The sequence below is a fragment of the Ceratotherium simum genome, chromosome 17, assembly GCF_057802395.1.
Source record: "Ceratotherium simum simum isolate JZ-2026a chromosome 17, ASM5780239v1, whole genome shotgun sequence".
Taxonomy (NCBI): Eukaryota; Metazoa; Chordata; class Mammalia; order Perissodactyla; family Rhinocerotidae; genus Ceratotherium; species Ceratotherium simum.
In genome coordinates, this window is record NC_141916.1 from 19,884,292 (window position 1) to 19,912,190 (window position 27,899).

The 27,899-nt window shown below is 45.0% G+C and overlaps 2 protein-coding genes across 2 annotated transcripts; one reads left to right on the forward strand and one right to left on the reverse strand.

Moving 5' to 3' along the window:
- The first annotated feature begins 2,569 nt into the window (after positions 1 to 2,569).
- Positions 2,570 to 6,093, forward strand: FKBP11 (FKBP prolyl isomerase 11). Its single transcript, XM_004428964.3, has 6 exons — positions 2,570 to 2,793; positions 2,974 to 3,039; positions 3,434 to 3,521; positions 3,824 to 3,857; positions 4,236 to 4,306; positions 5,852 to 6,093. Exons 1-6 carry the CDS (start codon positions 2,665 to 2,667, stop codon positions 6,067 to 6,069), a joined length of 606 nt encoding a protein of 201 aa, XP_004429021.1. The 5' UTR covers positions 2,570 to 2,664; the 3' UTR covers positions 6,070 to 6,093.
- Positions 5,086 to 16,313, reverse strand: DRC2 (dynein regulatory complex subunit 2). The gene is made up of 8 exons (XM_004428963.3): positions 16,008 to 16,313; positions 15,271 to 15,438; positions 10,158 to 10,327; positions 9,226 to 9,364; positions 7,943 to 8,140; positions 7,521 to 7,739; positions 6,984 to 7,136; positions 5,086 to 6,881 (listed from the first exon to the last, which is right to left on the reverse strand). Exons 1-8 carry the CDS (start codon positions 16,137 to 16,139, stop codon positions 6,564 to 6,566), a joined length of 1,497 nt encoding a protein of 498 aa, XP_004429020.1. The 5' UTR covers positions 16,140 to 16,313; the 3' UTR covers positions 5,086 to 6,563.
- Between the last annotated feature and the right edge of the window lie 11,586 nt (positions 16,314 to 27,899).

Consider the following 27,899-nt stretch of genomic DNA (forward strand, 5'->3'; position numbering starts at 1 on the left):
CCACTTGTCAGGCCATGCTGTGGTGGCATCCCATATAAAGTGGAGGAAGATAGGCACAGATGTTAGCCCGGGGCCAGTTCCTCAGCAAACAGAGGAGGATTGGCATGGATGTTAGCTCAGGGCTGACCTTCCTCACAAAAAATAAAATAAAGGTATCTGGTGGCAGGCAATCCAGGACTGGTATGGTAGCTCTACAGTTATCAGGGACTTAGGCTCCTATCTTTTTGCCACACCATCCTAGCACATAGCTTCCATCCTCATGGTCACCTCATGGTCTGATATGGCTGCTAGAGCATAATTTGTCTCATCCACATTCCAGGCAGCAGGAAGAAGGAAGAGAAGGAGATTGGGGGAGGAGGAGGAGCATACAATGACACACTTTTTAGCTACATTAAGGAGCGTTCCTGGAAGTCCAGGACAATAATTCCAACACTTTTGTTTATGTCTTATTGGCCAGAACTTAGGCACGTGGCCTTATCCAGCCTTAAGGGAGACTTGGAAATGTAATTTTGTTTGTATTTTTTTTTTCCTTCTTTAAAAATTTGAGGTGTAATTTGCATGCAGTGCAATGCACATATGTTATCATACAGTTGCTAAGTTCTGACAACTACATACACTCATGTAACCCACATCCCTATCAAGATAAAGAGCATTTCATCTCCCCCAGATATTCCCTCCTGCTGAGGGGGCTTTTTCTTTTTAAATGACCCCAAAGAGAGTGAGAATGAGGGCTTAATTAGAGTGGTAGCCATGGGAATGGAAAGAAAGCTGGAGAGGCTGTGGAGGGAGAATCCAAAGGAGACTAGCTGGATGTGGGAGATAGATGAATTGAAGAGAATGCTGAGAGCAGAGCTACTACCAGAAACAGGAAATTGGAGGGGGGTGAGGGGAGTGTAGATTGTTGCAGATGGGATGGAAGGAGAAAGAGGAATTGATACTGAACCAAGTGGGCTCCCCTCCTGGTGAGTTAATAAAAGACACCAGTGGAAGTTGTCTCACAAAGTAAAGTGTATTTGCAGCAAACAGGAGGCCAAGAGGAATCACTTCCAACGTCATGGTGTCCCAAACAAAGGAAAGCAGGAACTTTTATTTCGTTGGGGAATGAATATTCAAAAGAGAAAGGCGGGTATTCACTTGCACAGGCTCAGTTGGAGAACATGCGTCTACGTTATGAGGGCTAAGCTCCTCCTGGAGAGATCTTTGCATTAAAAATAAGGCAAAGGTCATGGGCATAGCTCTTGCTGGTGAGGCTTGGTCAGTTTCAGGACGGCTGGTGGTTACATCTCCTTAACACACAAAAGGAAAAGAAACAATTTGGAAAAACAGTTAATTGCTTCCAAACCCACCTTTGAGTTTCTTGAGGCACCTAGTCAGTGACAGAATGAGTACAGTATCGGATGTGATGATTTGAGGTGCAGGTCAAACATCTAGGTGGAGATACCCAATCGGTGGTTGTGTCTAGAGCTTGGGAAGGCAGGCAGAGCTCAACAGCATCAAGTGCTAGAGAGATGCCAGAGAAGACAAGGGATGAAGAAATGACCCAAGAATTTGGTGACTGAGAGGCCGGCCCCGTGGTGTAGCGGTTAAGTGCGCGCTCTCCGCTGCTGGCGGCCTGGGTTCGGATCCCGGGGCGCGCACCGATGCTCCGCTTGTCAGGCCATGCTGTGGCTGCGTCCCATATAAAGTGGAGGAAGATGGGCATGGATGTTAGCCCAGGGCCAGTCTTCCTCAAAAAAAAAAAAAAAAAGAGAATTTGGTGACTGAGCTCGCTGAGGACCTTTGAGGGAGCAGAATCCAGATGCCAAGGCCTGAGTGGGCAGTGAGGGTTTCAGTCATGCAGAAGGGGACTGGCAGGGTCACCTGAAATAATTTTAAAACCCTTTTAAAAACTGAAGTCCTTGTACAAACGTGAAAGGGTTATACTACCCTTTTTGACAAGTTAGCTGCCCTTTTGACAAGTTTCTTGATGAAAGGAGAAAGGAAATGGTAGTGTTAGAGGAAAAGATCAGGGATTCACCCCATCCTTACAGGAAAATAGCCCCTTGCTTTTTTCAGTTAGCTTTGTAAAGGACAGGGGGATGGGACAGCTCCCTGCCTCCTTTTGGACGTAGGACTTCCAGAAATTCAAGCTGAAGGGCTGGAGGTGGGAGAGGGATGCCGCCTGTGACAAGGGCGGAGGTGGGGTGGGCTAGCCAGACGCTGCGAGGCTAGGGCTTAGAGGAAAGAGCCGAGAGCAAACAGGCTGGACTCAGGCAGTCCTAGGTTACTTAACCTGAGCACCCAGTTCATCTATAAAATGGAAACAATTATGCCTCCTTTTCAGAGTGGTTTTAAGGATTACAGACAAATGCCTGGCACACAACAGGTAATCTTAAATGGGCGCTATTATATGACCCAGCCCCTCGCTATGGAAGAGAACGGCTAACGGACGGGTCAGAATCCACAACCTTCCCCGATCTCAGAGGGTAGGGAAGGCTCCCCGCGGCCTCCTCCCTCCAGGAGGCGGGGACAAGGTGGGGGAAGGGCTGCAGGAGGAGGAGCTGGCGCGTCGCGACCCGCCCCACTCCCGTCCAGTCTGGCCTGGGCGCCGAGGGAACCGCTGTCCTAGCCACCGCCACCCGAGCAGCCTGTCCTGGTGCCCCGTGCCCTGCCCCGCGTCCGGTCATGACCTTGCGCCCCTCACTACTCCCGCTCCGGCGGCTGCTGCTGCTGCTGCTCAGCGGGGCGGTGTGCCAGGCTGAGGCTGGGTTCGAAACCGAAAGTCCCGTCCAGACCCTCCAAGTGGAGACCCTGGTGAGGAGGAGACAGTCCCGGGCCCCGAAGGGACCGGACCTTGAGGGAGCATATGGGGGCCTAGACGAACCTGGGAGCGGGGAGGAGAGGAAGTGCGGGACCTGAGTTGGGGGGTGCTGGGTCAAGGGGCAAGAACGGGATCTTTGGAGGAGCCTCCGTAACTCTGTAGTCCGATCATAGGTGGAGCCCCCCGAACCGTGCGCGGAGCCCGCTGCCTTTGGAGACACGCTTCACATACACTACACGGTGAGGGGTCTGGGGGGCCGGGGCGGGGCCTGGGAGGGGGCGGTGCCTTGGTGAAACACGTCAGCTTTGGCTTGGACACGTGGCAAGCGGTTCGGGAGTAACTTGGGGCTCTGGGGTCGTCGAGCACGTGGCGGGGAGAGGGGCGCTCCTCCTCTCTGCCCATTTCCCCTCCTGACTTCTCCGCCAGTTCCTCCCCGGCGCTGAGAAGTGAAGGGTGGGGAGATCTCCGAGAAGTGCCAGCCCTTTGGGGCTTCCTATTACTTTCTGCCCCGAAGGGAATGCTAGGCTGCAGCTGCGGGGAAGTTTGCCGCCGCCCAGCGGCCCAGGTGTGTGTTGCGCGCCTGCTGGGAGGGAGAGGTACCAGGTGTGCGCTCTTGATGCTCTCTCCCCGCAGGGCAGCTTGGTAGATGGACGCATTATTGACACTTCCCTGACCAGAGACCCTCTGGTTATAGAACTTGGCCAAAAGCAGGTGATCCCAGGTATGATCCCAGGTACCTGCGTCTCCCATTCCACTTCTTTCCAACCTAAGCCCTTTCTTAGCCTCTTCAACCCTAACCTACCTTGGAAATGCCCCCTGGAATAAGATTCCAGGGCTTTATCAGCTACCTCCTGAGGTTCAAAGCCCTCTTCTGTTACTCCTTTTGCCCCATACCCCACTGGAAGCCGGAGATTTGAGAAGTGGGGAGCTCAGTTGAGGGTCAAGGGGGAGCCTTCGATCCTCCTCTCCTGGGATTTGGGGAATGTAGGTAGCTTCCTGTTCAGTTGTGTCTTCTTCCTCAAGGTCTGGAGCAGAGCCTTCTAGACATGTGTGTGGGGTGAGTATCTGGGCAGGGGTGGGCTTGAATCCCCCCTTTTGTATGGGTAGAGGCTTTCTCTGCTATCCCTGCTCCTGGAGGAGGCAAGAGAACAGAGGATAAAGGGCCCTGGCTTTGCTTTGGGCAGGTCCAGGTCCTTGGGACCCCTGAGGTCATCCAGAGCTTCTGTGCCTTTCTGGCTGGGGGTTTCGTTGGAAGAGCTGAGGCATGTGGGGGGATGGTCACCTTTGCTGGTCAACCCCGTTTGGTAGTCAGGTGGGAAAGTTCATGTTTTGGGTGTGAATATCCAGAGAGTTTTGCTGATGGGGCTTCAAATGCATAGAGGCTGCTGGCCCACCCGGTCCCACCTCTGGCTGTGACTCACATTCCTTCCCACAGAGAGAAGCGAAGGGCAATCATTCCTTCTCACTTGGCCTATGGAAAACGGGGATTTCCACCGTCTATCCCAGGTAATCTGTCCAGGCCTTCTCTCAGGCAATCAAAATACCCAGTCTCTAAGAGCTACAAGGAGCTACACACTTTGCCTGGAGCTTGAGATGATCTAAACCCAGTTTGCTGAAAGGGACAGGAGTGGCTGGGCTCTCCTTCTGCAGGGGCACTTTGTTCCTCCTCAGATGACCCACAGGGACTAAAGACGTGTAACCTGTTAAGGCCACCTGGCTTGCCCTCTGGCAGCTGGCAACTTTTTAGGGAGGAGACACCTGCTTGAGCTGCATGGGTCTGCTGCCTGTGCCACCCCTCCTAGAACTCTGGACTTCTTTCCTGCCTTTTTCCTACAACTCCAAACCGTGGTTTGTGCAGTTGGCATGGCTTCTCACCACATCTTCACCCCTCCTTTCAGCTTCCACCAGGGAAGGGATATTAAAAATGATCACAGTCAAGTAATTCAAAACAAAATAAACCAAAAACAACTTTTAAAAGCCAAGCCCACCCTGTAACTTTAAAAGCCCTCACGGGTCACTGCTGATATTTATTCTTGAAGGCCTGAGACTGGACAGATTTCCCAAGGTACTTATCTCTTGCTTTGGTTATAACAAATGTCCTATTAGCTAAAATGTGTTGTACTTCAGAGTAATGGGATAAAAGTTCTTATCCTTGTTGCAGCTTAGTGGGGGACTCAGAAAGAGGGTCATGGGACTAGAGAGAAACTCTTTTACCCAAAGCTCTACTATGTCTCCATTTCCAGTACTACTTCTGTTTACATCCCCATCCCCCCTTTTTCCCTGCCCCTTCCCTTTTTTGTGTGTGTGCTGAGGAAGATTTGCCCTGAGCTAACATCCGTTGCCAATCTTCCTCTTTTTTTTTTTTCGCTTGAGGAAGATTAGCCCTGAGCTAACATCTGTGCCGATCTTCCTCTATTTTGTATGTGGGTCACCGCCACAGCATGGCTGACAAGTGGTGTAGGTCTGTGCCCAGGATCTGAACCCAGAAACCCCAGGCTGCCGAAGGGGAGTGCATGAATGTAACCACTATGCCACAGGGCCAGCCCCCCTGCCCCTTACTTCTTAAGCCACATCCTTCTTCCTCTCCAGCTCTTATGTTGAAACACTTATCTTTTCTAACAGTCACATTGAGTGTGCCCATTGGTTGGTGGAATTTTAAGAAGTCTGGTTTAAATCCAATTAATTTCAGCCCTGCAAAGATTCTATCCACGTGGCTGTTTGGAAATGGAATACAGTTAGTATAGAGGTTCTCTCACTTTTAAATGGAGAACAGCCTGTACATTTCACATCTACAGAAAGTTTTCCTGTCCTGTCAAAAGACCTGTCACTGAACACAAGCTACACTTATACATTTTGGGTAAACATGACTATCTATCACTAGACTCTGCTCATAATCCTTCTCTGCCTTTGTCTAAGTGAACTCAACCACACATTTAAATCTTGCCAGCTTCCTAGTCATTGCTCTGGTGTGTCTGCCCTCCCTGTTTTCATTCAGCTTCTGCACCCTGGATAAAATGCCCAGACTAACCCTTGCCTCCTCTCTGCCTCCAGCGGATGCAGTCCTGCAGTTTGACGTGGAGCTGATTGCACTGATCCGAGCCAACTACTGGCAAAAGCTGGTGAAGGGCATTTTGCCTCTGGTAGGCATGGCCATGGTGCCAGCCCTCCTGGGCCTCATTGGGTATCACCTATACAAAAAGGCCAACAGACCTAAAGTCTCCAAAAAGAAGCTCAAGGAAGAGAAACGAAACAAGAGCAAAAAGAAATAAATAATAATAATTTTTAAAAACTTCTTTGACTTCTTCACCTGATAGTTTCTGAGGCTATTTTTGTAAGTGGGAAGGAGATAGAGGGCTGGGGAAAAAGGCATTCTGAGTTGGATCTTGACTGGCGTGAGGGTGGTTGGAGGCTTTGGATCACTTCCTCTCCTGGCTTCCTCTTCCTGTCCTAACTTACCCCAAGGACCTGGTCTGGAATCTTCCCACAGGATCTCTACATCCTGAAGGTATGGGTTTTGGCTCCCATGGTGCCCTGACTCCGAGGAGCACTGCTTCATTGAGCTGTAAGCCTCCTGGTAGTTGCCTGGCTATTCTCTCCACTCCCTGGGGCCGCTGTCTTCCTAGTGTCCTCAAAGTAGACTGCTCTGTCCAGTATGGCAAAGATAAAAGGAGCTCATAAACTCCATGGAAATTTTTAATAGTTTAAAAGTCCTTGGGTCTCTCAAAAAATTCTCTGGGGATTGAAAAGAGATTTTCTCCTTGTATCACAGGATGTGGGAGACCACATGGGCTGCTTCAATGATGTTGTAAGTGGTTGGAGGTGGTTTGTCACCTGGCTGGGTTGTAGGTGTGGACAAGGGCTGGGGTAAGTTGCTTTGGTGGTTGACGATGAAGAGTGGGTTGAGCTGGCTCAGCACTTCATCACTCACTGAGATGCCATCCAAATACTGCTTGAGCATCTCCCGCAGTTTCCCATTGATTTCTAACAACTGGGCACGTCTGTGTTGGAGGCTCAGTTGCTCCAGTTTCACCTTGTTGTACCTTTTCCAGAAATTCTCCATCCCTATGTAGTCCACTATCACCTGGGAGTTGAGTTAAAAGGAGAAGGTGTGTGGTGGGGCTCATTAGCAAATGCAGCCCAATGCCCCATCTTCCCCAACCTCGAGCGACCGCAGGAACTTTACCTTTGCAAGCTCCTCAGTAAGCTCCTCTGGGTTAATTTCCTTTATCTCCTCCTGCTCCTTGGGAGTCAATACTGATGAATAAAAAGGCAGCACTTTTTCTTCCTCTGTTTCAAATTTCCTACATATTTCAGCAAGTTTAAGGATCTTTTCACCCTATTGGAAGCAGGAAGAGACCTTTTAATAGGAAAGGAAGAGGGGAGGGGAAATAGTGGAGTTGGTTCCCCTGCTTGAACCCAAGGAAGCTACTCATCCAAATAGGAGACGAGAGTAATAAATACATCTAACACAGTGCTTACTGTGTGCCAAGCACTATTCCAAGTATTTTATATTCCTACAAAATTCATTCATTATTAATTCATTTAATTTAAAATGTGAGAGGGGAGGGAACATGGAATAAAAAAGGTATTCCAAGTGTCCACTGAGGCAGGAAGCAGGAGGAAGCTCTCTACCTCTCCCAAACCCCTTCCACCTCGCAGGGAGCCAGCTTCCTTGGTTTTGTTCTGACCGCCCTCTCCCCTTGTTACCTTATTTTGTTACCTTATCGACAATCTTTCTCAGGGCCTTGAGGGTGGCATTACTTTCCAGGGTAAGTTTAACTAAGTTTTCCTGTGATATTCCCCGGGCTTGAGTCCTTTGGGCCTTAAGTTTTCGCAGTTGAACAAGGACCAACTCCTTGTCATCACGAATGTATTGGTTCTGTTCTTCACTGTCACGCCCGTGCACCATGATCTTGCCTTTTAAAATAATTATAGAATCCTGGAGGAACAGAGTAGATTAGAGGAAACTCTTGACTAGCTGAGGGTCTTCAGGGAGACAGGTAAAAGGACTGTCTGGGGACTGAAATCAAAGCATATCATCTTTCCCCAACCAGTGATGAGGCCCAGTGGAAACTGGAGGAAGATGAACAGGGGATGATGGAGCAGTTAAAGCAGCGACTATTTCCGGTTGGCTGGACTAACCTGTAGTCTCTGTATTCTTTTCATCTGTGCTTCAATCTCTTTGGAGCTCTTCTCGTCCTTCACCTTTAGGGTCTCAAAGGCAATCTTTCGATCCTCTGTGGCATCAGTGTAATTCTTGAGTGCATCCTGGAACCTTCTCCACAGATATTCCACTGTATTCTCCAGTTGCAGTCTTAGAAAGTGCTTCTCTTCTATATTCTAGGAAGTGGCCCCAAAATAGCCAGTGCTTGGAATTACCATGTTAGTGCCCTTTCACTACCTACTGGCAACCTCACCCTCTTTAACTGTTTGTAGGATAGTGTGGTGCAGAGGTCGCCAATGGAAATGCTGACAAAGACCAAGCAGATGATATAAATAAATGATGTGGGCTAGATGGGGCCTGTGGTGAACCAGAGAGGAAATGCTCCATGGGGGGCTCGGAGTGGGGGCACAGCTGCTCGGCTCCACACGCATGTCCCCATTTGGAAATGTGGCCCAGTGTTACCAGATCTTTAAAATTTTCAAGGAAAGCTGAAAATTTGGATTTTTATGTGAAATCTCCCAATTTTTAAATGTAGGAAGCTTATTAAAATTTTGTATATAAAACACTGTGGGGGGCTGGCCCCGTGGCTTAGCGGTTAAGTGCGTGCGCTCCGCTGCTGGCAGCCCGGGTTCGGATCCCGGGCGCGCACCGATGCACTGCTTCTCCGGCCATGCTGGGGCCGCGTCCCACGTACAGCAACTAGAAGGATGTGCAGCTATGACATACAACTATCTACTGGGGCTTTGGGGGGAAAAATAAATAAATAAAATTATAAAAAAATAAATAAAAGCTTTAAAAAAAAAAAACAAAACACTGTGGGGCAAAATAAAAACAAAGAACCCCATACCCAAACCCAGATCTGCAGGCTGGCTACGTCTGCAACCTCGCGGATGGCGGAAAGCACTTTGGGCCAAGCGGCAGGAGGCCTGGCGTCTCCTCCTGGCTTACCACAAATCAGCAGCACGACTTTGGCAGCCCATTTTACTTCTTTGGGCCTTAGTTTCTTCATCTACAAATCACAGTGGTGAAGCCAGGTGATCTCCTTGGTGCTTTTTAGCTCTAAAATGCATTTCCTTAACATTTCAGAATGGTCCTTCTGACCAATTTTCACAAAAGTACAAAAAGCAGTAGGGGTACCTAGAGCGGCAACAGGCATTTCACTGATGATGTTGGTTCAAGGGGTCTCTTCCAGCTCCACTAGCCTTGAGCATTGTGCTCTCACTTCTCTCCCAGCTCCTGCCCATTTACTCTCCCTCTGTACCTTGTTTTTGAGATCATCCCACATGCTCTGGAATTCCAGCTTGCTTTCATACTCAGAATCTATATAGCTCTGCTCCATGGCCATGAAGACATCTTGTAGGTAGCAAATCTCTTTTTCATGTTGGTCAATAATGGTCTTCCTAAAGGAGACAAGACACCATCCCTGCTCTGAAGGATCAAGCACATAGACCAATAATGACAACTCAAAGCAGTATGTAATACAACTATATGAATGGTATAAACTCTTAGGTACTGAAAGAGAACAGAGGGAGGGCGGGCTCTGTTCTTTTTTAGGGCCAGAAAGAATGAATGAGATTATTTTATTTTGGTTTTTGAATATGTCATACATTCATATGATACAAAAATCAAAAAGTACAAATGGCTGGCCCAGTGGCATAGCAGTTAAGTTCGCGCACTCTGCTTCGGTGGCCTGGGGTTCACAGGTTCAGATCCCGGGCGCAGACCGACAGACCGCTTGTCAAGCCATGCTGTGGCGGAGTCCCATATAAAATAGAGAAGATGGGCACAGATGTTAGCCCAGGGCCAATCTTCCTTAGCAAAAAGAGGAGGATTGGCATAGGATGTTAGCTCAGGGCTAATCTTCCTCACAAAAAAAAAAAAAAGTACAAATGGTTACAGTGAGAAGTCTCCCTCCCATCTGTGTCCTCTGCTAGATGGGTAGGATTTTGATAGTTGAAAGTGGGTGGTGAGGGCATTACAGATAGGGACCTGGCATGGGCAAAGGGAAGCTAAGGCTACAAGCTTAAACTTGCGTTAGTTTAGAAGGAACTCAGAATCTTCTCTGCCAGGGGCCATGTCACAATTAAGGTGGGACGCTTCAGGGTGCTGGCTACCTGCTCACAGGCAGCACATTGACACAGGTTCTGGATACTCTCCTGGGCTCAATCCTCCATCTCTCTTAGGCCCCCATACCTTTCTGTCTCAAACTCCTTGGTTAGGGCCTCCAGCTCCATGTTGTAACTTTCCTCTAGGAGGTTGAGCCGGCATCTCTGAAGGGCCAACAGCTGGTCAACGTTGTGCAAGTGGCTGCGCAGGGCACGGGCGTACTGCTCTTCGGCTGCTGACAGGTCCTTAGCTAAAGACTGGGTAGGAAACAGAGAGTTAACATTTTGGCTGAATGGCTTCTGTGTAAGAAAATAAATATGTATTCAGGTGGCTAGCTAGATCACATGAATGGCATTTTTCCCTAGTTCCTAATGCCAATTCTTTTTCTCTAAGAGTGCTGGTTCTCTCACTCTTGAATATAAAGTACGAGTGACATCAGGGAACCCCATGGAGCCAGCCAGTGTCCTAGGGACAACAGACATTGACAATGATGGGGCTACCACTGAAAGGAACTAGGGACTCTTGGAGAAATGGCCACTTCAAAGTTTGAGGCAAAAAATAAACAAGTTGAACCTAGGGTATCTTCTCAAAAAAGATAGCAAATAGCATCATGTCGAAAGGACTCAGGAACCAACAAAAAGTGGCTCGCTGTAGCAGACTATACTTTCCAAAGATGGGCACAACAATCTCTCCCATCCTACAATCTTCTGCAATGTGACCTTGCCACTCTTCCATCAAGAGGTAGTCTCTTCTTCTATCTCCTTGAATTTGGGCAGACCCTGTGACTACTTAGACCATTAGAATATGGTGGAAGGGACACTGTGCCAGTTCCAGGCATAGCCCTTAACTGGCCTGGCAGCTTCTGCTTCCTGCCCCTTGGAATGCTTGTTCTTGGGGCACTCCCTCTAGGAGCCCAGCCGTCATGTTGTGAGAAGCCCAGTGCATGTGGAGGGACCAGGTGAACGCATTCCAGTCAACAGCCCAGCTGAGCTCTCAGCTGACAGTCAGAATCAAATGCCAGCCATCTTAGGCCAGTCAAGTCTCCAGATGACTGCAGCCCCCACTGACATCTGACTGAAACTGTATGAGAGATCCCAAGCAAGAACCACCCTGGGTAAGGGAGCTAAGTCAACCTACAGAACCATGAGAGATAATAAAAGAAATTGTTGTGTTAAGTCACTAATTTAGGGGTGGTGTGATACGTAGCAACAGATAACTGGAACACTTCCACTGGCAAAAAAGGGACCATGGAGCATCAATAAAGATAAGAACTGCAATGAATCGAAAAATACCAAATAGGTTGATTATGAGTTCATAAGGATACTTTAAAAAAATCAGTTACAATTGGAGGATGCCAGAACCAATTCTGTTTTTCTTTTTTAACTGGTATATAAAGAGAAGAGAAAAAATCAAGCATTTGTCCTGCCTTTTTTATATAAACTTTACCTTTGGGTAATTGAATGGTAAATTATGAGAAGTATCTCATTATAAAAGTATCCAAGCTAATAAGTGAAAAAGGAATGATACTATTAGAACTATTAGAAAATCAGCATTTTGCAACCCCCAATGAATTAATAATCAACAGCTGCTAATATCACAAAAAGAGAGATAACTAGACATTATGTGCCTCCTGATGGAAGAACACAGCACCTCCAAGCTTCTAGATCCAGTTACCAAGATACAGGAAATACAGAGGATAAAGTAACATTTTAAACTACAATACAGAATACTATGCGGTTGTAAAAAAACAAAATGAAGAGCTCTTTATGGGCTGATGTGGAATAATCCCCAGGATATATTGTTAAGTGAAAAAGGCAAGGGGTAGAACAGTATGTAATATTACCATTTATGTAAAGAAAGGTTTACTCATGAAACAAATTGTTGGACGGTGCACTGGATGGCTGGAAGGCACTGGTTGGAGGGAACTTTTCTCTATATAACTTTTGTTATCTTTTGAATTTTGAATAATGTGAATGTATTACCTACTCAAAAAAGTAAAATAAAATTAAAGTGAATAAAACAAAAAAAGATTTACTGAATGCCCACATGATCCAGGCACCTTGAGTCCCACTCACCCTAAACTACCACAATCTCTGTGCAGAGCTAGCTTTTACCTTATATGTTTAGTACGAAAAAGGATCTTATGAAATAGGTGCTGATAATGGAAGACTATTTATTCACTCACAGATGTTTACTAAACCTGCTATGTACCAGCACTGTGCTAGATGCTGAGGATTCAGAGATGACAGACATGCTCACTGCCCCCAAAGGAGCTTGCAGTAGGAAAAGAGTTATATAAACAGAAAATTACATTACAGCATGGACACTGCTATGAGTTTGATGATTTACCAGTGACAATGGGATATAAAGGACCGGGTGCCTACATCTGACTAAGAGTACTGGGGAAGGCTTCACAGAAGGGATGTTATTTGTATCACTCTTGAAGGAGGAGTGAGAGTTTGCCAAGAAAACTGGGGAGATGGGGAAAAGAGAATAGCAGATAGAGGGTACAGAATGTGCAAAGGCACAGGTAAGAAACAAGGCTGGCTGTGTGAAAGATACAGGGAAAGGCCAGATCATGAAGGGCTTTGATATTCTTTCCATGAAGTTTGGATTTTTTCCTGTAGAAGAGGGGAGCCACTAAGCAGACTTAAGCAGTGGAGTAACAGGATCAGATTTTTGTTTTAAAGATTTTATTTATTTATTTTTTCCCCCCAAAGCCCCAGTAGATAGTTGTATGTCATAGCTGCACATCCTTCTAGTTGCTGTACGTGGGACGCGGCCTCAGCATGGCCGGAGAAGCGGTACGTCGGTGCGCGCCGGGGATCTGAACCCGGGCCGCCAGCAGCGGAGCGCGCGCACCCAACCGCTAAGCCACGGGGCCGGCCCAGATTTTTGTTTTAGAAAGATAATCTGGTAGTTGTGTACACAATCATCTGGAGGCAGTTAAGCACGAAGTCTGGTAGACAGGAGACTACTGCAATAGTCCATATGAGAGATAATGCCAGGTATCAACCACAGCAGGACAGTGGGGAAGGAGAGCAAGGTATGGCTTTCAAAAACACTGAAGCAGAAGATTTATACAAGATTTAGTAACGGAAGTCAGGGATGGAGGCAAAACCTAGGATGATTCCCAGATTTCTGGGTTGAGTGATTTGGTGAATGGCACCAGCCACCCAAATAGAGAGAGTATAAGGAAGACCAGATTGTGGAGGATGGGGAATGGGGCTGGCTAGGGAAGGGGGAGCTCATGAGTTCAGTTGTAAGGACAGTGCAACAGCCAGGAACAGATATCTAGGAATGTTGAATATAAGGATTTGGAACTCAAGAGAAAAATCCAGGCTGGTGTTACAGACCTGGAAGCCATCAATATATAAGTGGTATCTAAAGCCAGGGTAATGAGTAAGATTGTCTAGGCCCCAGATACCTAGTTAGAGGGTGAGGTGGCCAGACTCAGAAAGCTGGGAAATGCTAAAGTTCAGGGGATAGAGAGAGGAAGATAAACTCACAAAGGGGACTGGATGTATATATCCCAGAGGCAGGAGAAAAGCCCTGAAAGAATGGTGTCATGGAAACCAAAGGGGAGTTTCAAGAAGTAGGGCATGATCAAGAGTGTCAGTGCCATAGAGAAGTCAGGTTAGAGGAAGACTAAATGATGAAAAGCATCCATGATTTGGGACTGGTGGTCTTTACAAGAGCAGTTTCCTAGAGAAGGGTGGAAATCAGATGTTGTGGGATTCAGGATAAATAGCAGGTGAAGAAGTGGAGAAAGCAAGAGAGGACCACTAACATTTGCACGTTTAACATGTGTAGTTTCAGTTAGGTAGGAATGACCCTGCAGGTGCTTAATATTAGCACTGTATGATTTACCTAAGGCAGGGACTGTAATAATTAGCTGCAAAGCTATTGTGTAGGATGAAGCTAATTGGCTCAAGGGTGAGCGTGGCCACTGCTCAGCATCCTTCAATGAACACTGCTAGTTCTCTTCTCAGCAAGTATTTGATAACTCTCAATAAGAGTCTCAGGGGGGCTGGCCCGGTGGTGTAGCAGTTAAGTTCATGTGCTCTGCTTTGGTGGCCCAGGGTTCGCAGGTTCGGATCCCGGGCGCAGACTGATGCACTGCTTGTCAAGCCATGCTGTGGTGGTGTCCCATATAAAGTAGAGGAAGATGGGCTGGATGTTAGCCCAGGGCCAATCTTCCTCAGCAAAAAAAAGAGGAGGATTGGCAACGGATGTTAGCTCAGGGCTAATCTTTCTCTCTCTCACACACACACACACACACACGAGTCTGAAAAAGTTACTTAAAAAGCCATAAGGTAAAACTGGTGGGGTGAGGACTTCTAATGTATAATGAATGGTTTTGCAAATCGGGATGCTTAATATGTATCACTTGAAACTGCCCAAGGTCTACTGAATTTTTTTCCCCAGGGGGTTAGGCTGAAAGAGAGATGTGTGTTTTGTAGAAGGGGAATGCCAGGCTGACATTGTATATTTTGCTGTTATTGTGGAGGTTTTTGTTCTGTTTTAAGATAGAAAAGACTAAGGAGGAGTCAGTAAACAGAGGTTAAAAATAGGGTGAAGGAAAAGATACAGCAAAATCCCTCAGGAAAAAAGATGGTATGGACTCAATTCAAGAACCTCCCCAGAGCATAAGGATGGTTAATTGAATTGCTTAGAGATCTAGAACTGCTCTTCTCCATGGAGATCTTCTCAGCCTCATCCAGGGCCACTGAAGTTGAATCAAAGAGGCCAGACAGACTTTGGTTAAATAAAGCACTGGAGTGGGAATCAAGAAACTCATGCTCTAGTCCCAACTCTCTTACTGACTAGCTGGTGACCTTGGGCAAGGTAGGCCCCCTCTCTGGAACTGAGTCTTTTCACATTGAAATGAAGGTGTGGGACTAAGTTCAAGTCACTAGGTGATGTATACTGTGCCTTACAACTCTAATATTGTATAGTACTGGTTTGGGGCAGTGATGACCAAGAAGAATGGCTCCTCTAAGTGAAGAAGAGGGATGACAGCCCCAAATTCTATTTTTCATTTCAGTGAAAACTGTTATTACCAACAGCCTGGCTTCATCACAGCCTGTATCTTGGGGTGCTTTAAGATTGATTAATTAATTAATTCACTAGGCCCATTCTATTAAGAGAAGCAATCAAGGCAGCCATATTCAAGTGTTTCCTTGGGAAGAGCATGTACCTTGATGACATAGTCCTTGCGGTCCACCACTCGTTCAAATGTTTGGCTGAGGATCTCAATGTCCTTATGAAGATCTCTGGTCTTGGCATCTCGAAGAATGGTTCTCCACTGCGTGTTAATCCTATTAAGGCTCACAGCACTGTTGTGTTCCTCCTTGGCCAGCTTGATCTGTGTGAAGGAATAAACACCCCCCCAAGGAGGTCAGGGCCAAAAGCCCTGATACAGTACAACAAACAAGATCACCCTTAGTTTGTCAGCTGACACCTTACTCTTTGTCTTTTCTGAGGGACCAAAGCTCCTGATGGCTAACACTCAGAGAGTTCCTGTTCTTGTTTTGGGAGGGTCTCAAGTAAGACAGAAACAGCCCAATGGCATTTTAAGGAGGCAAGGGAGACTTTCCTTCAGGGTGGAGGCATCACAGCAGGATGTTGTTTGTAATGACCTATCCACAGGAGGAATATCAGAATTTCAGACAGCTGATAGCACCTACTGTCCCAGTCCTGGGGCTCAGTTGTGACTGCCAAGCTCTATACCACTGGCCCGGATCCATGCTTCACAGAGAACCGCCCCTCCCCCAAATAATATTGCCCGAAATCTAAGTATAACTGGGTCTCAAGATTTCCGGAGGAGGGTAGGCCAGCATGAAAATGAGGCTGCCACAGTGACAGAGTCAAGGCGACAGGGCCAGTGCAGGGAGTGGGTGGGGTTGGACAGGGAGGAATGCAGAAAGCTATCACCTTCAAGAACTGGCTCAGAAGCCTCTCTTTCTTCTTGGCCATCTCCTCCTCTGCCAGCAACTTCTGCTGAAAGAGAAGCAGCTGCTCCTCATCAGACAGGGGCGTCTTGGCCTTTTTCCCTTTCATAGGCATAGCTGGGTAGGGGACTAGATCTGGGCAATGATCCTTGGCCTGCCAAGGCCAGCGCTAGAGGGGATTGGAGGAAAACGCCCTCAAAAAGAGGGCTTCTGGAACTGCCCCTGGACGGTGGTGGAATCTTAGATCTCAGTCCTCGGGCGAGAGAGAGCCTGGGATAGCGGTGAAGGCTACCCCGGGCTCTCAAGCCGAAAAACACACCTCCGTCTCCTAGCAACGGGGATCTCGCTAAGATGGCGCTGTGAGAGGCTAGGAGGAGAGGCCCTGGCTTGGAGCGCCCTCTGCCGGCTGGAGGACCGCAGTCAGTTTTTGAGAGAGGGTCGTTTTACCTCTCAAAATCACTAGCCTCCTCACTGAATTTTTTAAAACCATTTTTTGTCTGTTTTTCATAGAATGGCCGTATTTTAAACAGCGATAATAAATTTTGGAGAGCCTATGGAGAAACGGCCACCCTCATACATTGCTGGTGGGAATATAAAATAATGTAGCCACCTTGGAAAACAGTTGGCAATTTCTTAAAATGTTAAACAAAAATTTACCACGTGATCCAGCAGTTTCACTCTTAGATGTCAATCTAAGACATGTGAAAACGTAACCACACAAAGACTTTCACAGGAATGTTCTTAGCAGCATTACTCATAATAGCCCAACTGGAAACAACCTAAATATCGGTTAACATGTTGAATGGGTAGACAAAATATGCTCTTTCCATACAATGGAATAATAGTCAACAATAAAAAAGAACAAACTACGGATGCATGCTACAACGTGGATGAACCTCAAAAACAGACTCAGTAAAAGAAGCCAGACACAGGAGACCACATACTGTAAGACCACATATTCCGTTTATGTGAAACATCCAGAAAAAGCCAAGCTATAAAGACAGAAAGTAGACTACCGATTGCTTGGGGAGGGGAGATCAATATTAAATGTGCATGAGAGATCATACTGGGTTGATGAAAATGTTCTAAAACTGACACGTTGGACAACTCGATGAATTTGGTTTAAAAAAATCATTGAATTATACACTTGAAAAGGGTGAATTATATGATACGCAAAACGCGCCTCGGTAAAGCTGTTTTAAATGTGAGATACAATGCTTGTATTAGTTAGAGTTCACCAAACCAATAGGAAACATTATATATATCCATCTGATATTTCAGTCTGAGTCCAAAGGCCGGAAAAGACAAATGAAGACCAATGTTCCAGCTCAAGCATTAAGGCAGGAGTTCCCTCTTACACAGCCTTTGTACTCTATTCAGGCCCTCAATTGATTGGATGAGGCCCCACTTACATTAGGAAGGGCAATCTGCTTTATTCAGTCTACAGATTCAAATGTTAATCTCATCCAGAAACATCCTCACAGACATAGCCAGGATAATGTTTGGGTATATCTTGACACAAATGTCTGGACACCCTGTGGCTCAGTCAAGTTGACACATAATATTAACCATCACAAGTCCACCCCTTGTCAATACATATCTTCTTATTTTTTTTATTATTTTATTTATTTATTTATTTATTTATTTTTTTCCCCAAAGCCCCAGTAGATAGTTGTATGTCATAGTTGCACATCCTTCTAGTTGCTGTGTGTGGGATGCGGCCTCAGCATGGCCAGAGAAGCGGTGCGTCGGTGCGCGCCTGGGATCTGAACCCGGGCCACCAGTAGTGGAGCGTGTGCACTTAACTGCTAAGCCAGGGGGCCGGCCCTACATATCTTCTTAAACCATACTTAATCTCTAAATAAAGATAATAACAAGGTCATAATACTTAAATACTATGATATAAGGTCAATACATCTTATGTTACATGATAAGAGAATAAGACAGGGAAGAAAATAATGATATTTTATTCTTGTATATACACACAGACACACAAATGTATTCATAAGGAAACAAGGAGGAATTATCATGACAATTACAATTCTGTAATTATACAAATTATGTTTCTGTAACTGGTCATGTGGTTGTGTCACCGACTAGTGCCCTGAGGAACTCAAGGGTGGGTTTGGAAGCATTTAACTGTTTTTTTATGTTGAGGAGACACAACCAGCAACCACCCTGAAGCTAACCAAGCCTCCCTACAAGAGCTAGGCCCATGACCTTGCCTTATTTTTTTTTGTTTTTGTGAGGAGGACTAGACCTGAGCTAACATCCGATGCCAATCCTCCCCTTTTTTCTTGAGGAAGATTGGCCCTGACCTAACATCCGTGCCCGTCTTCCTCTACTTTATATGGGATGCTACCACAGCATGGCTTGACAAGTGGTGCGTTGGTGCACACCCGGGATCCGAACCTGCGAACCCTGAGCCAACCCCGAGGCGCCGAAGTGGAGCACGCACACTTAACTGCTTGTGCCACCAGGCTGGCCCCAACCTTGCCTTATTTTTAATGTGAAGATCTCTTCAGGAGGAGATTAAGCCTCATTACCATAATCTGCAGTGTACCCGCCTCTCCCTTTTGAATATTCATTCCCCAACCAAAATAAAAGTTCCTGCTTCCCTTTGTTCGGGCACGCCATGACTTTGGAAATGATTCCTCATGGCTTCCTATTTGCTGCAAATACACTTTACTTTGTGAGACAACTTCCACTGGTGTAGAATCTCGTTTAACTCACCAGGAGGCGAGTCTACTTGGTTCAGTATCAGTTGTAGCTGGCAATTTATAACTACCTTCTTCCACTATCCATTCTGTATTCCCTCTGCCTTCAGCAAGTACCTCAGCTGGTTGTGGTTCTTTACCTGGTAGGGTGACCCAAACTCTCATTCCTGAAGGTTCCGTTAGTAGTCCTGCCTGGATTGGATTGTTGTAGTTTTCCATTGACCTAATCACACTAAGAGACACCCTGAGGGATCTCCTTTGTCCCAGACATTTTTTTCCTTACTTCATTATGGAGCAGCAGTCCAATTTCCCCTTGGTAGTCAAGACCAATCACCCCAACCAGCACAGTAACTCTCTTCTTTGCCTATTGATTCAGAAGCATGAGGAACCCAAAGTGACTGGGTGACAGTCTTAACTTCCAGTTCAATGGAATCATTGTTGTGTTACTTGGTGGAAGCACTCCTCTCTTTGGAGCTAAGACTTCTAGGCCAGCAGAGCACAAGGTTGTCAGAACAGGAGGCAAAAATTTTGCTAGTGGATCACTAGGGCTAATAGGAAATGATACCACTCCCATTTCTACCTCTTGATTCCTGGACATATGAATACTGGCTATGGGAGAAACAGCACCATATATTGGATGCTGATCCAGAGCATATACAGCCTTCTGGAGAACCTTGCTCCAGCTCTGTAAGGTACTGTCACTATTGCTGGTAGTGTAACCGAGTCTTCAAAAGGCCATTCTACCATTCTATCAAGCCAGCTGCTTCAAGATGACAGAGAACATGGTAAGACCAGTGAAATCCATAAGCATGGGCCTATTGCTGCAGTCCCTTTGCTGTGAAGTGACTTCCATGATCAGAAGCAAGGCTGCGTGGAAACATGATGGTGGATAAGGCATTGTGTAAATCTACAGATGGTAGTTGGGGCAGAAGCATTGCATGCAGAGAAGGCAAATGCGTATCCAGAATAAATGTCTATTCCATAAGTACAAAACACTGTCCCTTCCATGATGGAAGTGGTCTAATGTAATCAACCTGGTCACCCCGGGGAATGGTACTATGTAGCGGGCCCAGTGTTGGTCTCTGCTGCTGGCAGATCCAGCACTCAGTGATTGCCATAGGCAGGTTGGCCTTGGTGAGTGAAGATTCATGTTGCTGAGTCCATGAATTACCTCCATCCCTGCCACAATGACCACTTTGTTCATGAGCCCATTGGGCAATGATAGGATGGCTGGGAAAAGAGACTGACTGGTATCCACAGAACGGATCATCCTATCCACTTGATTATGACAATCTTCCTCCTCTGCTGAGGTCACCCTTTGTGAGCATTCACATGGGACACAAATATCTTTACATTTTTTGCCCATTCAGAGAGTTGTCTCCACATATCTCTTCCCCAAATTTTCTTGTCACCAGTTTTCCAATTGTGTTCTTTCCAAGTCCCTGACCATTCAGCCAAACCATTGGCCACAGCCTATGAGTTGATATATAATTGCATGTCTGGCCATTTCTCCTTCCAAGCAAAATGAACAACCAGGTGCACTGCTTGAGGTTCTGCCCACTGGGAGGATTCGCCTTCACCAGTGTCCTTCAGAGATGCCCTAGAAAGGGGCTACAGTACTGCAGCTGTTCAGTTTTGGGTGGTGCCTGCATATCATGCAGAATCATTTGTAACAAGGCCTGAGTCTTCTCTTCCTCTGCCAACTGATCATAGGAACTCCCCCTGATGCCGTAGGTGCAGGCTGGAAGAGAGAAGGTTGTGGGGACTGTGGACATTTGGGCCACTTCTTCATGTAACTTACTTGTGCCTTCAAGGCCTACTCGGGCCCAATCTTGTATATACCACCGCCATTTGATGATGGAGTGCTGCTTTGCATGCCTAACTTTATGGCTTGGTAGGTCAGATTACACTCAGTTCGTGATGGATAGCTCAGGTCATGGAGAAATTTAGTGGCCCATCATTAAGCATTTAGTCTCTACTAAGACCCAGTAGCAGGCCAACAGTTGTTTCTCAAAAGAGGAGTAGTTATCTGTGGAGAATGGCAGGACTTTGCTCCAAAATCCTAAGGGCTTATGCTGCAACTCACCTCTAGGGGCCTGCCAAAGCTCCAAACAGCATCCCTGTCTGCCACTGACACTTCTAGCTCCACTGGATCTGCTAGATCATGTGGCCCAAGTGGCAGAGCGGCTTGCACAGCAGCCTGACCTGTTGCAGAGCCTTCTCTTGTTCTGTGCCCCACTCAAAATGAGCAGCTTTTCAGGTCACTTGGTGAATGTGCCAGAGTAACACACCCACATGAGGACTATGTTGTCTCCAAAATCCAAAGAGGACCAGTAAGGTGTTGTCCCTCTTTTTTGGTTGTCGGAGGTACCAGATGCAACAACTTTTCCTTCACTTTAGAAGGGATATCCCGGGCAGGCCCCCTGGCTTGGCAGCTAAGTGCGTGCACTCTGCTACTGGCAGCCCGGATTCAGATCCCGGGCGCACACCAACACACCTCTGCTCCGGCCATGCTGAGGCCGCGTCCCACATACAGCAACTATAAGGATGTGCAACTATGACATACAACTATCTACTGGGCCTTTGGGGGGAAAAAAAAAAGGAGGAGGATTGGCAATAGATGTTAGCTCAGAGCCGGTCTTCCTCAGCAAAAAGAGGAGGATTAGCATGGATGTTAGCTCAGGGCTGATCTTCCTCACATAAAAAAAAAAAAAAAAAAAGAAGGGATATCTCGACATGCCACACACCACTGGACCCTTGAAATTTTACTAAGCTGGAAAGTGCCTGAACTTTGCCCAGATTTATTTCCCACCCTCTGATACACAAATGTTTTACCAACAAATCTGGAGTAGTTGCTACTTCTTGCTCGCTAGGTCCAATCAGCATGATGTCATCAATGTAATATACGAGTGTGATATCTCGTGGAAGGGAAAGGTGTCAAGCAGAACATCATGCACTGGTTGCCAGTGGGGGAGGACTCCAACTACATGGAGGAGAGCAAAGATCATCACAGTGCTAGCCACTAGGAATAGAAGTCCAAACCCTTCTGTCCACTGCATCTTGGTATCAGAGTCACCAAGGAAAAGACAACACAGTCAAGCACTGGATGGAACAATGCTTTACTCACATAAGAAGAGATAGAGCAAGATCAGCTTCAATAGTAGATGTTGGTCCGCCATGGCCTGTGGCTCCCTCCTGGAAGCCGATGCAGGGCAATTGGCCTACATGCACCCCTCTGGTGCCACAAGAGGAGGACCCCTCCCCCTTGTCTTTGGAGTCTGAAATAGCCGAGGGCATGCCTAAGGGCTCTTGATACACACACTTAAGAATAACAAAGGAGTACACATTGATCATGAAACAGGGAAAGATATTCCCACGCAAAGCGATAAGCCCAGCACAGGCTGTGTGGGCTCTTTATCTCTTAGTAAGAAAGTGTTCCAGGCCCAAGGTGCATTCTCATGTGGCCAAGCAGAGGTGGAAAGACTGTGGGCATGAGACTGCCTTTTCCAACAAAAGGTGATCAAGATCCCTGTGAAATAAATTATGACAGAGGGCTGGACAGTTCATATAGTCTTGAGGTAAGAAAGTGAAGGTGTATTGCTGGCCTTGCCAGCTAAAAGCAAACTGCTTCTGGTGGTCATTATTGACAGGGATGGAGAAAAAGTCACTTGCCAGATCAATAGCTGCACACCAGGTACTAGAGAACATACTAATTTGCTCAAGCAATGAAACCACATCTAGTACAGCAGCTGCAATTGGAGTTACCACCTGGTTAAGCTCACAATAACCCACTGTCAATCTCCAAGGTTCATCTGTCTTCTGCACAGGCCAAATTGGTGAGTTGAATGGGGATGTGGTAGAAGTCACCACTGCTGCATCTTTCAAGTCCTTTATGATGGCACTAATTTCTGAAATCCCTCTAGGAATGTGGTATTGCTTTTGGCCTACTATTTTTCTAGGTAGAGGCAGTTCTAGTGGCTTCCACTTGGCCTTTCCCACAGTAATAGCCCTCACTCCACAGGTGAGGGAACCAATATGGGGATTCTGGCAGCTGCTGAGTATGTCTATTCCAATTATGCATTCCAGAACTAGGAAAATAATCACAGGATGGGTTTGGGGACTCACTGGCCCACTGTGAGACAGACCTGAGCTAAAACCCCATTGATCATCTGACCTCCATAAGCTCCTACTGTGACTTGTGGGCTACAGTGGTATTTTGGGTATCTTGGAATTTGTGTCAGTTCAGAGCTGGTATCCAGTAGTCCCCGAAAAGTCTGATTATTTCCTTTCCCCTAGTGCACAGTTACTTTGGTAAAAGGCCATGGGTCCTTTTGGGGAAGGCTAGGAGAAAGATTAACAGTATAAATAAATTTTTGGTAGTGTACTGGGGTCTGTCTTCAAGAGGATCCAACGTTCCCTTCATTCAAGAGGTTCTGGGTCTGTAAAGTGGCTCAAGTCTGGGAATTGATTGAGGGGCCATGACTTTCTCTCTTTTTATGATTCAGGTTAGAATTTTGTTCACTTGACCTAGAACTTTTCTGCTTATACAGATCAAGAAAGAATACAGATCAAGGAAGAATTTAGGCTTCTTATCTATTTTACTTCTAGGAACACCATGATTGACTAGCCAATACCGTAGGTCTATGTGAGTCAGACTACTCTGATTTCTGCTTTGACTCTGTTGTCCATTATGGTAACCACTCCCACCTTGCCTTTGGTTCCCTCATTACTTGGCCCCTGCCACTCTGGGAATCCAATTACTCCTCTTGCATTTAGGTTTACCAATTCAGTGACTGCAGTTCCTACTGTAAGTTCTGGCCTACAGAGAAGAGCCATCCAGAGCTCTTGGAGAGAGCCTCCTCTTACAAACTTATTTCTCACAGTCATGGTGACAGATATGTCTTCTGGACCCTCCCAGTGTGTGTGAATAGATCTTGAATGACAAATCCACTCTAACATTCCAATCTCTCTAAGCCTTTGAAGCCCTTCCTGTACATTTAACCAAGGCAGGTCTGGCATTTCCAGCTTGATCACTTTGAGTCACATTTTGGTCCAAGTTTCAGCAAACCAACCAAACTGTTAGAACCCCTTCTAACGCCTTGAGCTGCAACATTAAATGTAGAATCTCTGCTTAATGAGCCCATAACAATAAATTCAGCCTGATCCAACTTTATGTTCCTTCCACCATTATCCCACATTCTTAGTATCTATTCCCACACGTGTTCTCTGGATTTTTGTTTGCATAAATTAGAAAACTCAAGTAATCCTTTTGCAGTGTAGTGCATCTCCTCATGGGTCACACTTTGTACCTTACCTTTAGGGGCCTGCTGAGACTTGAGTCTAGTTACAGGTCTAAAGCAAAGAGGGGTGCTGTGGGTGTGTCCTGAGGAGACAGCATTGTCTTATGTGGCAACTGCCTCAGGGTTGGCCATTACTATTTCCTCAGGTAACACAAGATTAGTCCTCTCAGATGGGGGTGGGGAGGCCTTTTCTGCTGGCAAAGAACTCATCAGAATTTAGAGGCTCAATGTCCTCAGCTTCAGGGTCTTTCTACACAATCCCCATTCCAACTTTCAAGATCCCATTCTTTCCCAGTCAATGCTCTCACTTTAATAATAGATACCCTGTGAGGCTGGGAGTTCAACTTGCTTTGTAATTCAGCCAGTCAGCAGGATGAGAGTCTGCATTTGATTTTCAGCAATCTCAGCCCTGCAGCTACAGGTGATAAGGGTCTCCTTGAAGGCACACATAGAAGCTTTCAGGTCATTTATATGGCACTTGGGCTGGGAATTTGAATCTCTAAGATCTTCCCTTTCTTTCCTTATTTTGTCTAGTAACAATAGGAGGAACCAGCTAATCTTGTTATTTTTGTTAGTTTGCCAAAAATGTTAGAAAGTATCACATACATAGTCACCCAGATCCTTGCTTCTTATAAGTGGTTGATTAAGAGTATCCAATGGTGATATTTTGTGTTTCTCTATTGCCAGATCGGTGTCATGGACTATTAGCGCTGTCTTTACTACCGGAAATAGAGTCATTAGCATCTTTAAATCTACTCAGAATTAGAGAGCCAATTCCAAAAACCCCAGAACCAATTCAGAAGACTCATTTTTAAAATTCCGTTCATCTTGAACCACTTCCAGTACCAACCAAAATCTATATTATTCGGTGTTCTCCAGAGAACAGAACCAATAGGAGATGTATATAATATATATATTGGCTCACATGATTATGGAGGCCTGAAATCTGCTGTCAACAAATTGTAGTTTGGTGTTGCCATTTTTTTGAACTGTATAAAAATGAGGGGCCGGCTGGGTGGCACAAGCAGTTAAGTGCGTGCGCTCTGCTTTGGCGGCCTGGATTTGCAGGTTCGGATCCTGGGCGCACACCGACGCACCACTTGTCAAGCCACGCTGTGGTGGCGTCCCATATAAAGTAGAGGAAGATGGGCACGGATGTTAGCCCAGGGCCAATCTTCCTCAGCAAAAAGAGGAGGACGGGCGTCGGATGCTAGCTCAGGGCTACTCTTCCTCACAAAAAAAGAAAAGAAAAGAAAAGAAATCATAAGCATGTATTGTATATTACTTCTACTCTTAGTGGACATTTGGGTTGTTTCCAGTTGAGAACTTTTATGAATAATGTGGCAGTGAATATTCTTGTACATTCTTGGGGGCACATGTGCATGCATTTATCTGGATGTGTACAGGTACTGGTTCACAGGGTATGCAGATAATTAAACTTTATCTGGATAGAATGAGCTGTTTTCCAAAGTGGTTGTGTCAAGTTACACTCCCACCAGCAGTGTATGAGAGTACTTGTTGCTCCACATCCTCCCCAACACTCAGTATTTTCAGTCTTTTCAATTCAAGTGTTTCTGGGGAGTGTATATTTTCTTGACGACTAATCAAATAAAAAACCCTTTCTAATGTTTATTTGGACATCCTCTTTTGTGGAGCATCTATTCAAATTTCTTGCCCATTTTGATATTAGGTTGTATGTCTTTCTCTTATTGATTCGTAGTAGTTCATTTTATGTTCTAGATATAAGTTCTTTGTCAGTATATGTGTTCCAATTTCGTTCTCCTAATTTGTGACTTACCTTTTCACTTTCTTTTCTTTTTTAAAACATTTAATTCACATATCATAATATTAATCCTTTTCCTTTTCACCATTTTACAGAATGTTTAAAAAATTTAACATAGTCAAATATATCAGTCTTTGTCTTTAGGCTTATTGTTTCTTTTTTATATACTGTTTAAGAAGTCTTTCTCCATTCTAAGGTCATGAAGATAGGTTCCTACCTTATTTTCTAGAGGCTTTATTGTTCTGCCTTTTACATTTATATTTATAATTCACCTGGAGTTGATTTTTGTTTATTGTGATTTTATATATGCCTTGGGGATATTTCCTCACTGCTCTGTACTGTCCCCTTTGTCATAAATCAGGTGTCCGTATACATGTGGGTTTGTGTTTTGGTTCTTTCTTCTTTCCTTTGGCCTGTTTCTTTATCCTTGTACCAATACCACACCGTCTTAAGCGTTATAGCTTTACTATAAGTCCTGATATAGGCTAGACCAAGAACTCACATCTTATTGTTCTTCTTGAAGAGTGTGTTGGTTATTCTTGGCCCTTTTAATTTGTATATAAATTTGTAAATCAGCTTGTCAGTTTCCATCAAAAACTCTGTTGGAATTTTATGGTGGATTGCAGTGAATCTCTGGATAAGTTCAGGGAGAATTGCCATCTTTACAATATTGAGTCTTCCATTGCATGGACGTGATATATGCCTCTAATTTATTTAGGTCTTCTTTAATTTCTCTTAATATTATTATATGGTTTTCCTATCAGCGGTCTTGAACATATTTTGTTAGAATTATTCTTAGATATTTGATATTTTTTATTCAAATGTAGATGGTATCTTTTAAAACTTAATTTTTCTGTTGCTGACATTGATTCATATGAAATATTGATTTTTGAAAATTGATCTTGTATTCAGCAATATTGCTAAACTCACTTCTTTTTTTTTAGTTATTTTATTGAGGTCATAATAGTTTATAACATTGTGAATTTCAGGTGTACATTATTATTTATCAGTTTCTGTATAGACTGCGTCATGCTCACCACCAATATTCTAATTTTTATTCGTCACCAGAAATACGTGCCCCTCTTCCACTTTCACCCACCCCTCAACCCCCTTCCGCTCTGGTAACCACTAATCTGTTCTCTTTATCTGTGTGTTTAATATTGCTAAAGTCACTTCTTAATTCTTATAATTTATTTGTAAATTTCTGTAGATTTTCTATATCACAGTTATATCATCTGTGAATAATCACAAGTTTATTTCCTCTTTTCCTCAAATCTTTTATTCCTTTTTCTTGCCTTTCTGCACTGGTTAAGACCTCTGGGATGATATTAAACAATATTGAATAGAAAAATGATAGGAGGCATTTCGTTGTTGATCTCAAAGGGAAAACTTTCAACATTTCACTGCTAAGTGTGATGTTTGTTTATGGGGATTTTGAAGTTACTCTTTATCAAATTAAGAAAGTTTTTGTTTATTCCTTAGTTTATTAGGTTTGATTGTTTTAAATCATGAATGGATGTTGAATTTTACTTTTCTGTATCTATTGCTCTGCACTGCCTGCTTTGTCATAAATCAAGTGTCCATATATGTGGACAAAATCATCTAATTTTTCTTGCATGTTTGGTTCATATAGTGAATTACATTGATTTTCAAATGTTAAAATAACTTTTCATTTCTGGACTAAGGTGAACACAATCATGATATATTATCCTTTTTATGTATGGCTAGATACTATTTGCTTATAGTGTAAGCAAATATAGGACCTTGCTTATAGGACTTTGCATTTGTGATCATAAGCGTAATTTTCCTTTCTTGTAATATCTTTATCAGGTTTGGTATCAAGGTTATGCTTGCCTAATAAAATGAGTTGGGGAGAGTAGCCTTTCTTTCTATTATTTGGAAGCATTTGTGTCCAATTGGCATTATTTCTTCCTTAAATGTCTGGTAGAATTCAGGTGCCACATCTGGGCCTTGTATTTGATTTGTGGGAATTTTTAAAATAAGAGATTTATTGAGATATAATTCATATACCATATAATTCACCATCTTAAAATGTACAATTCATTGGTTTTTAG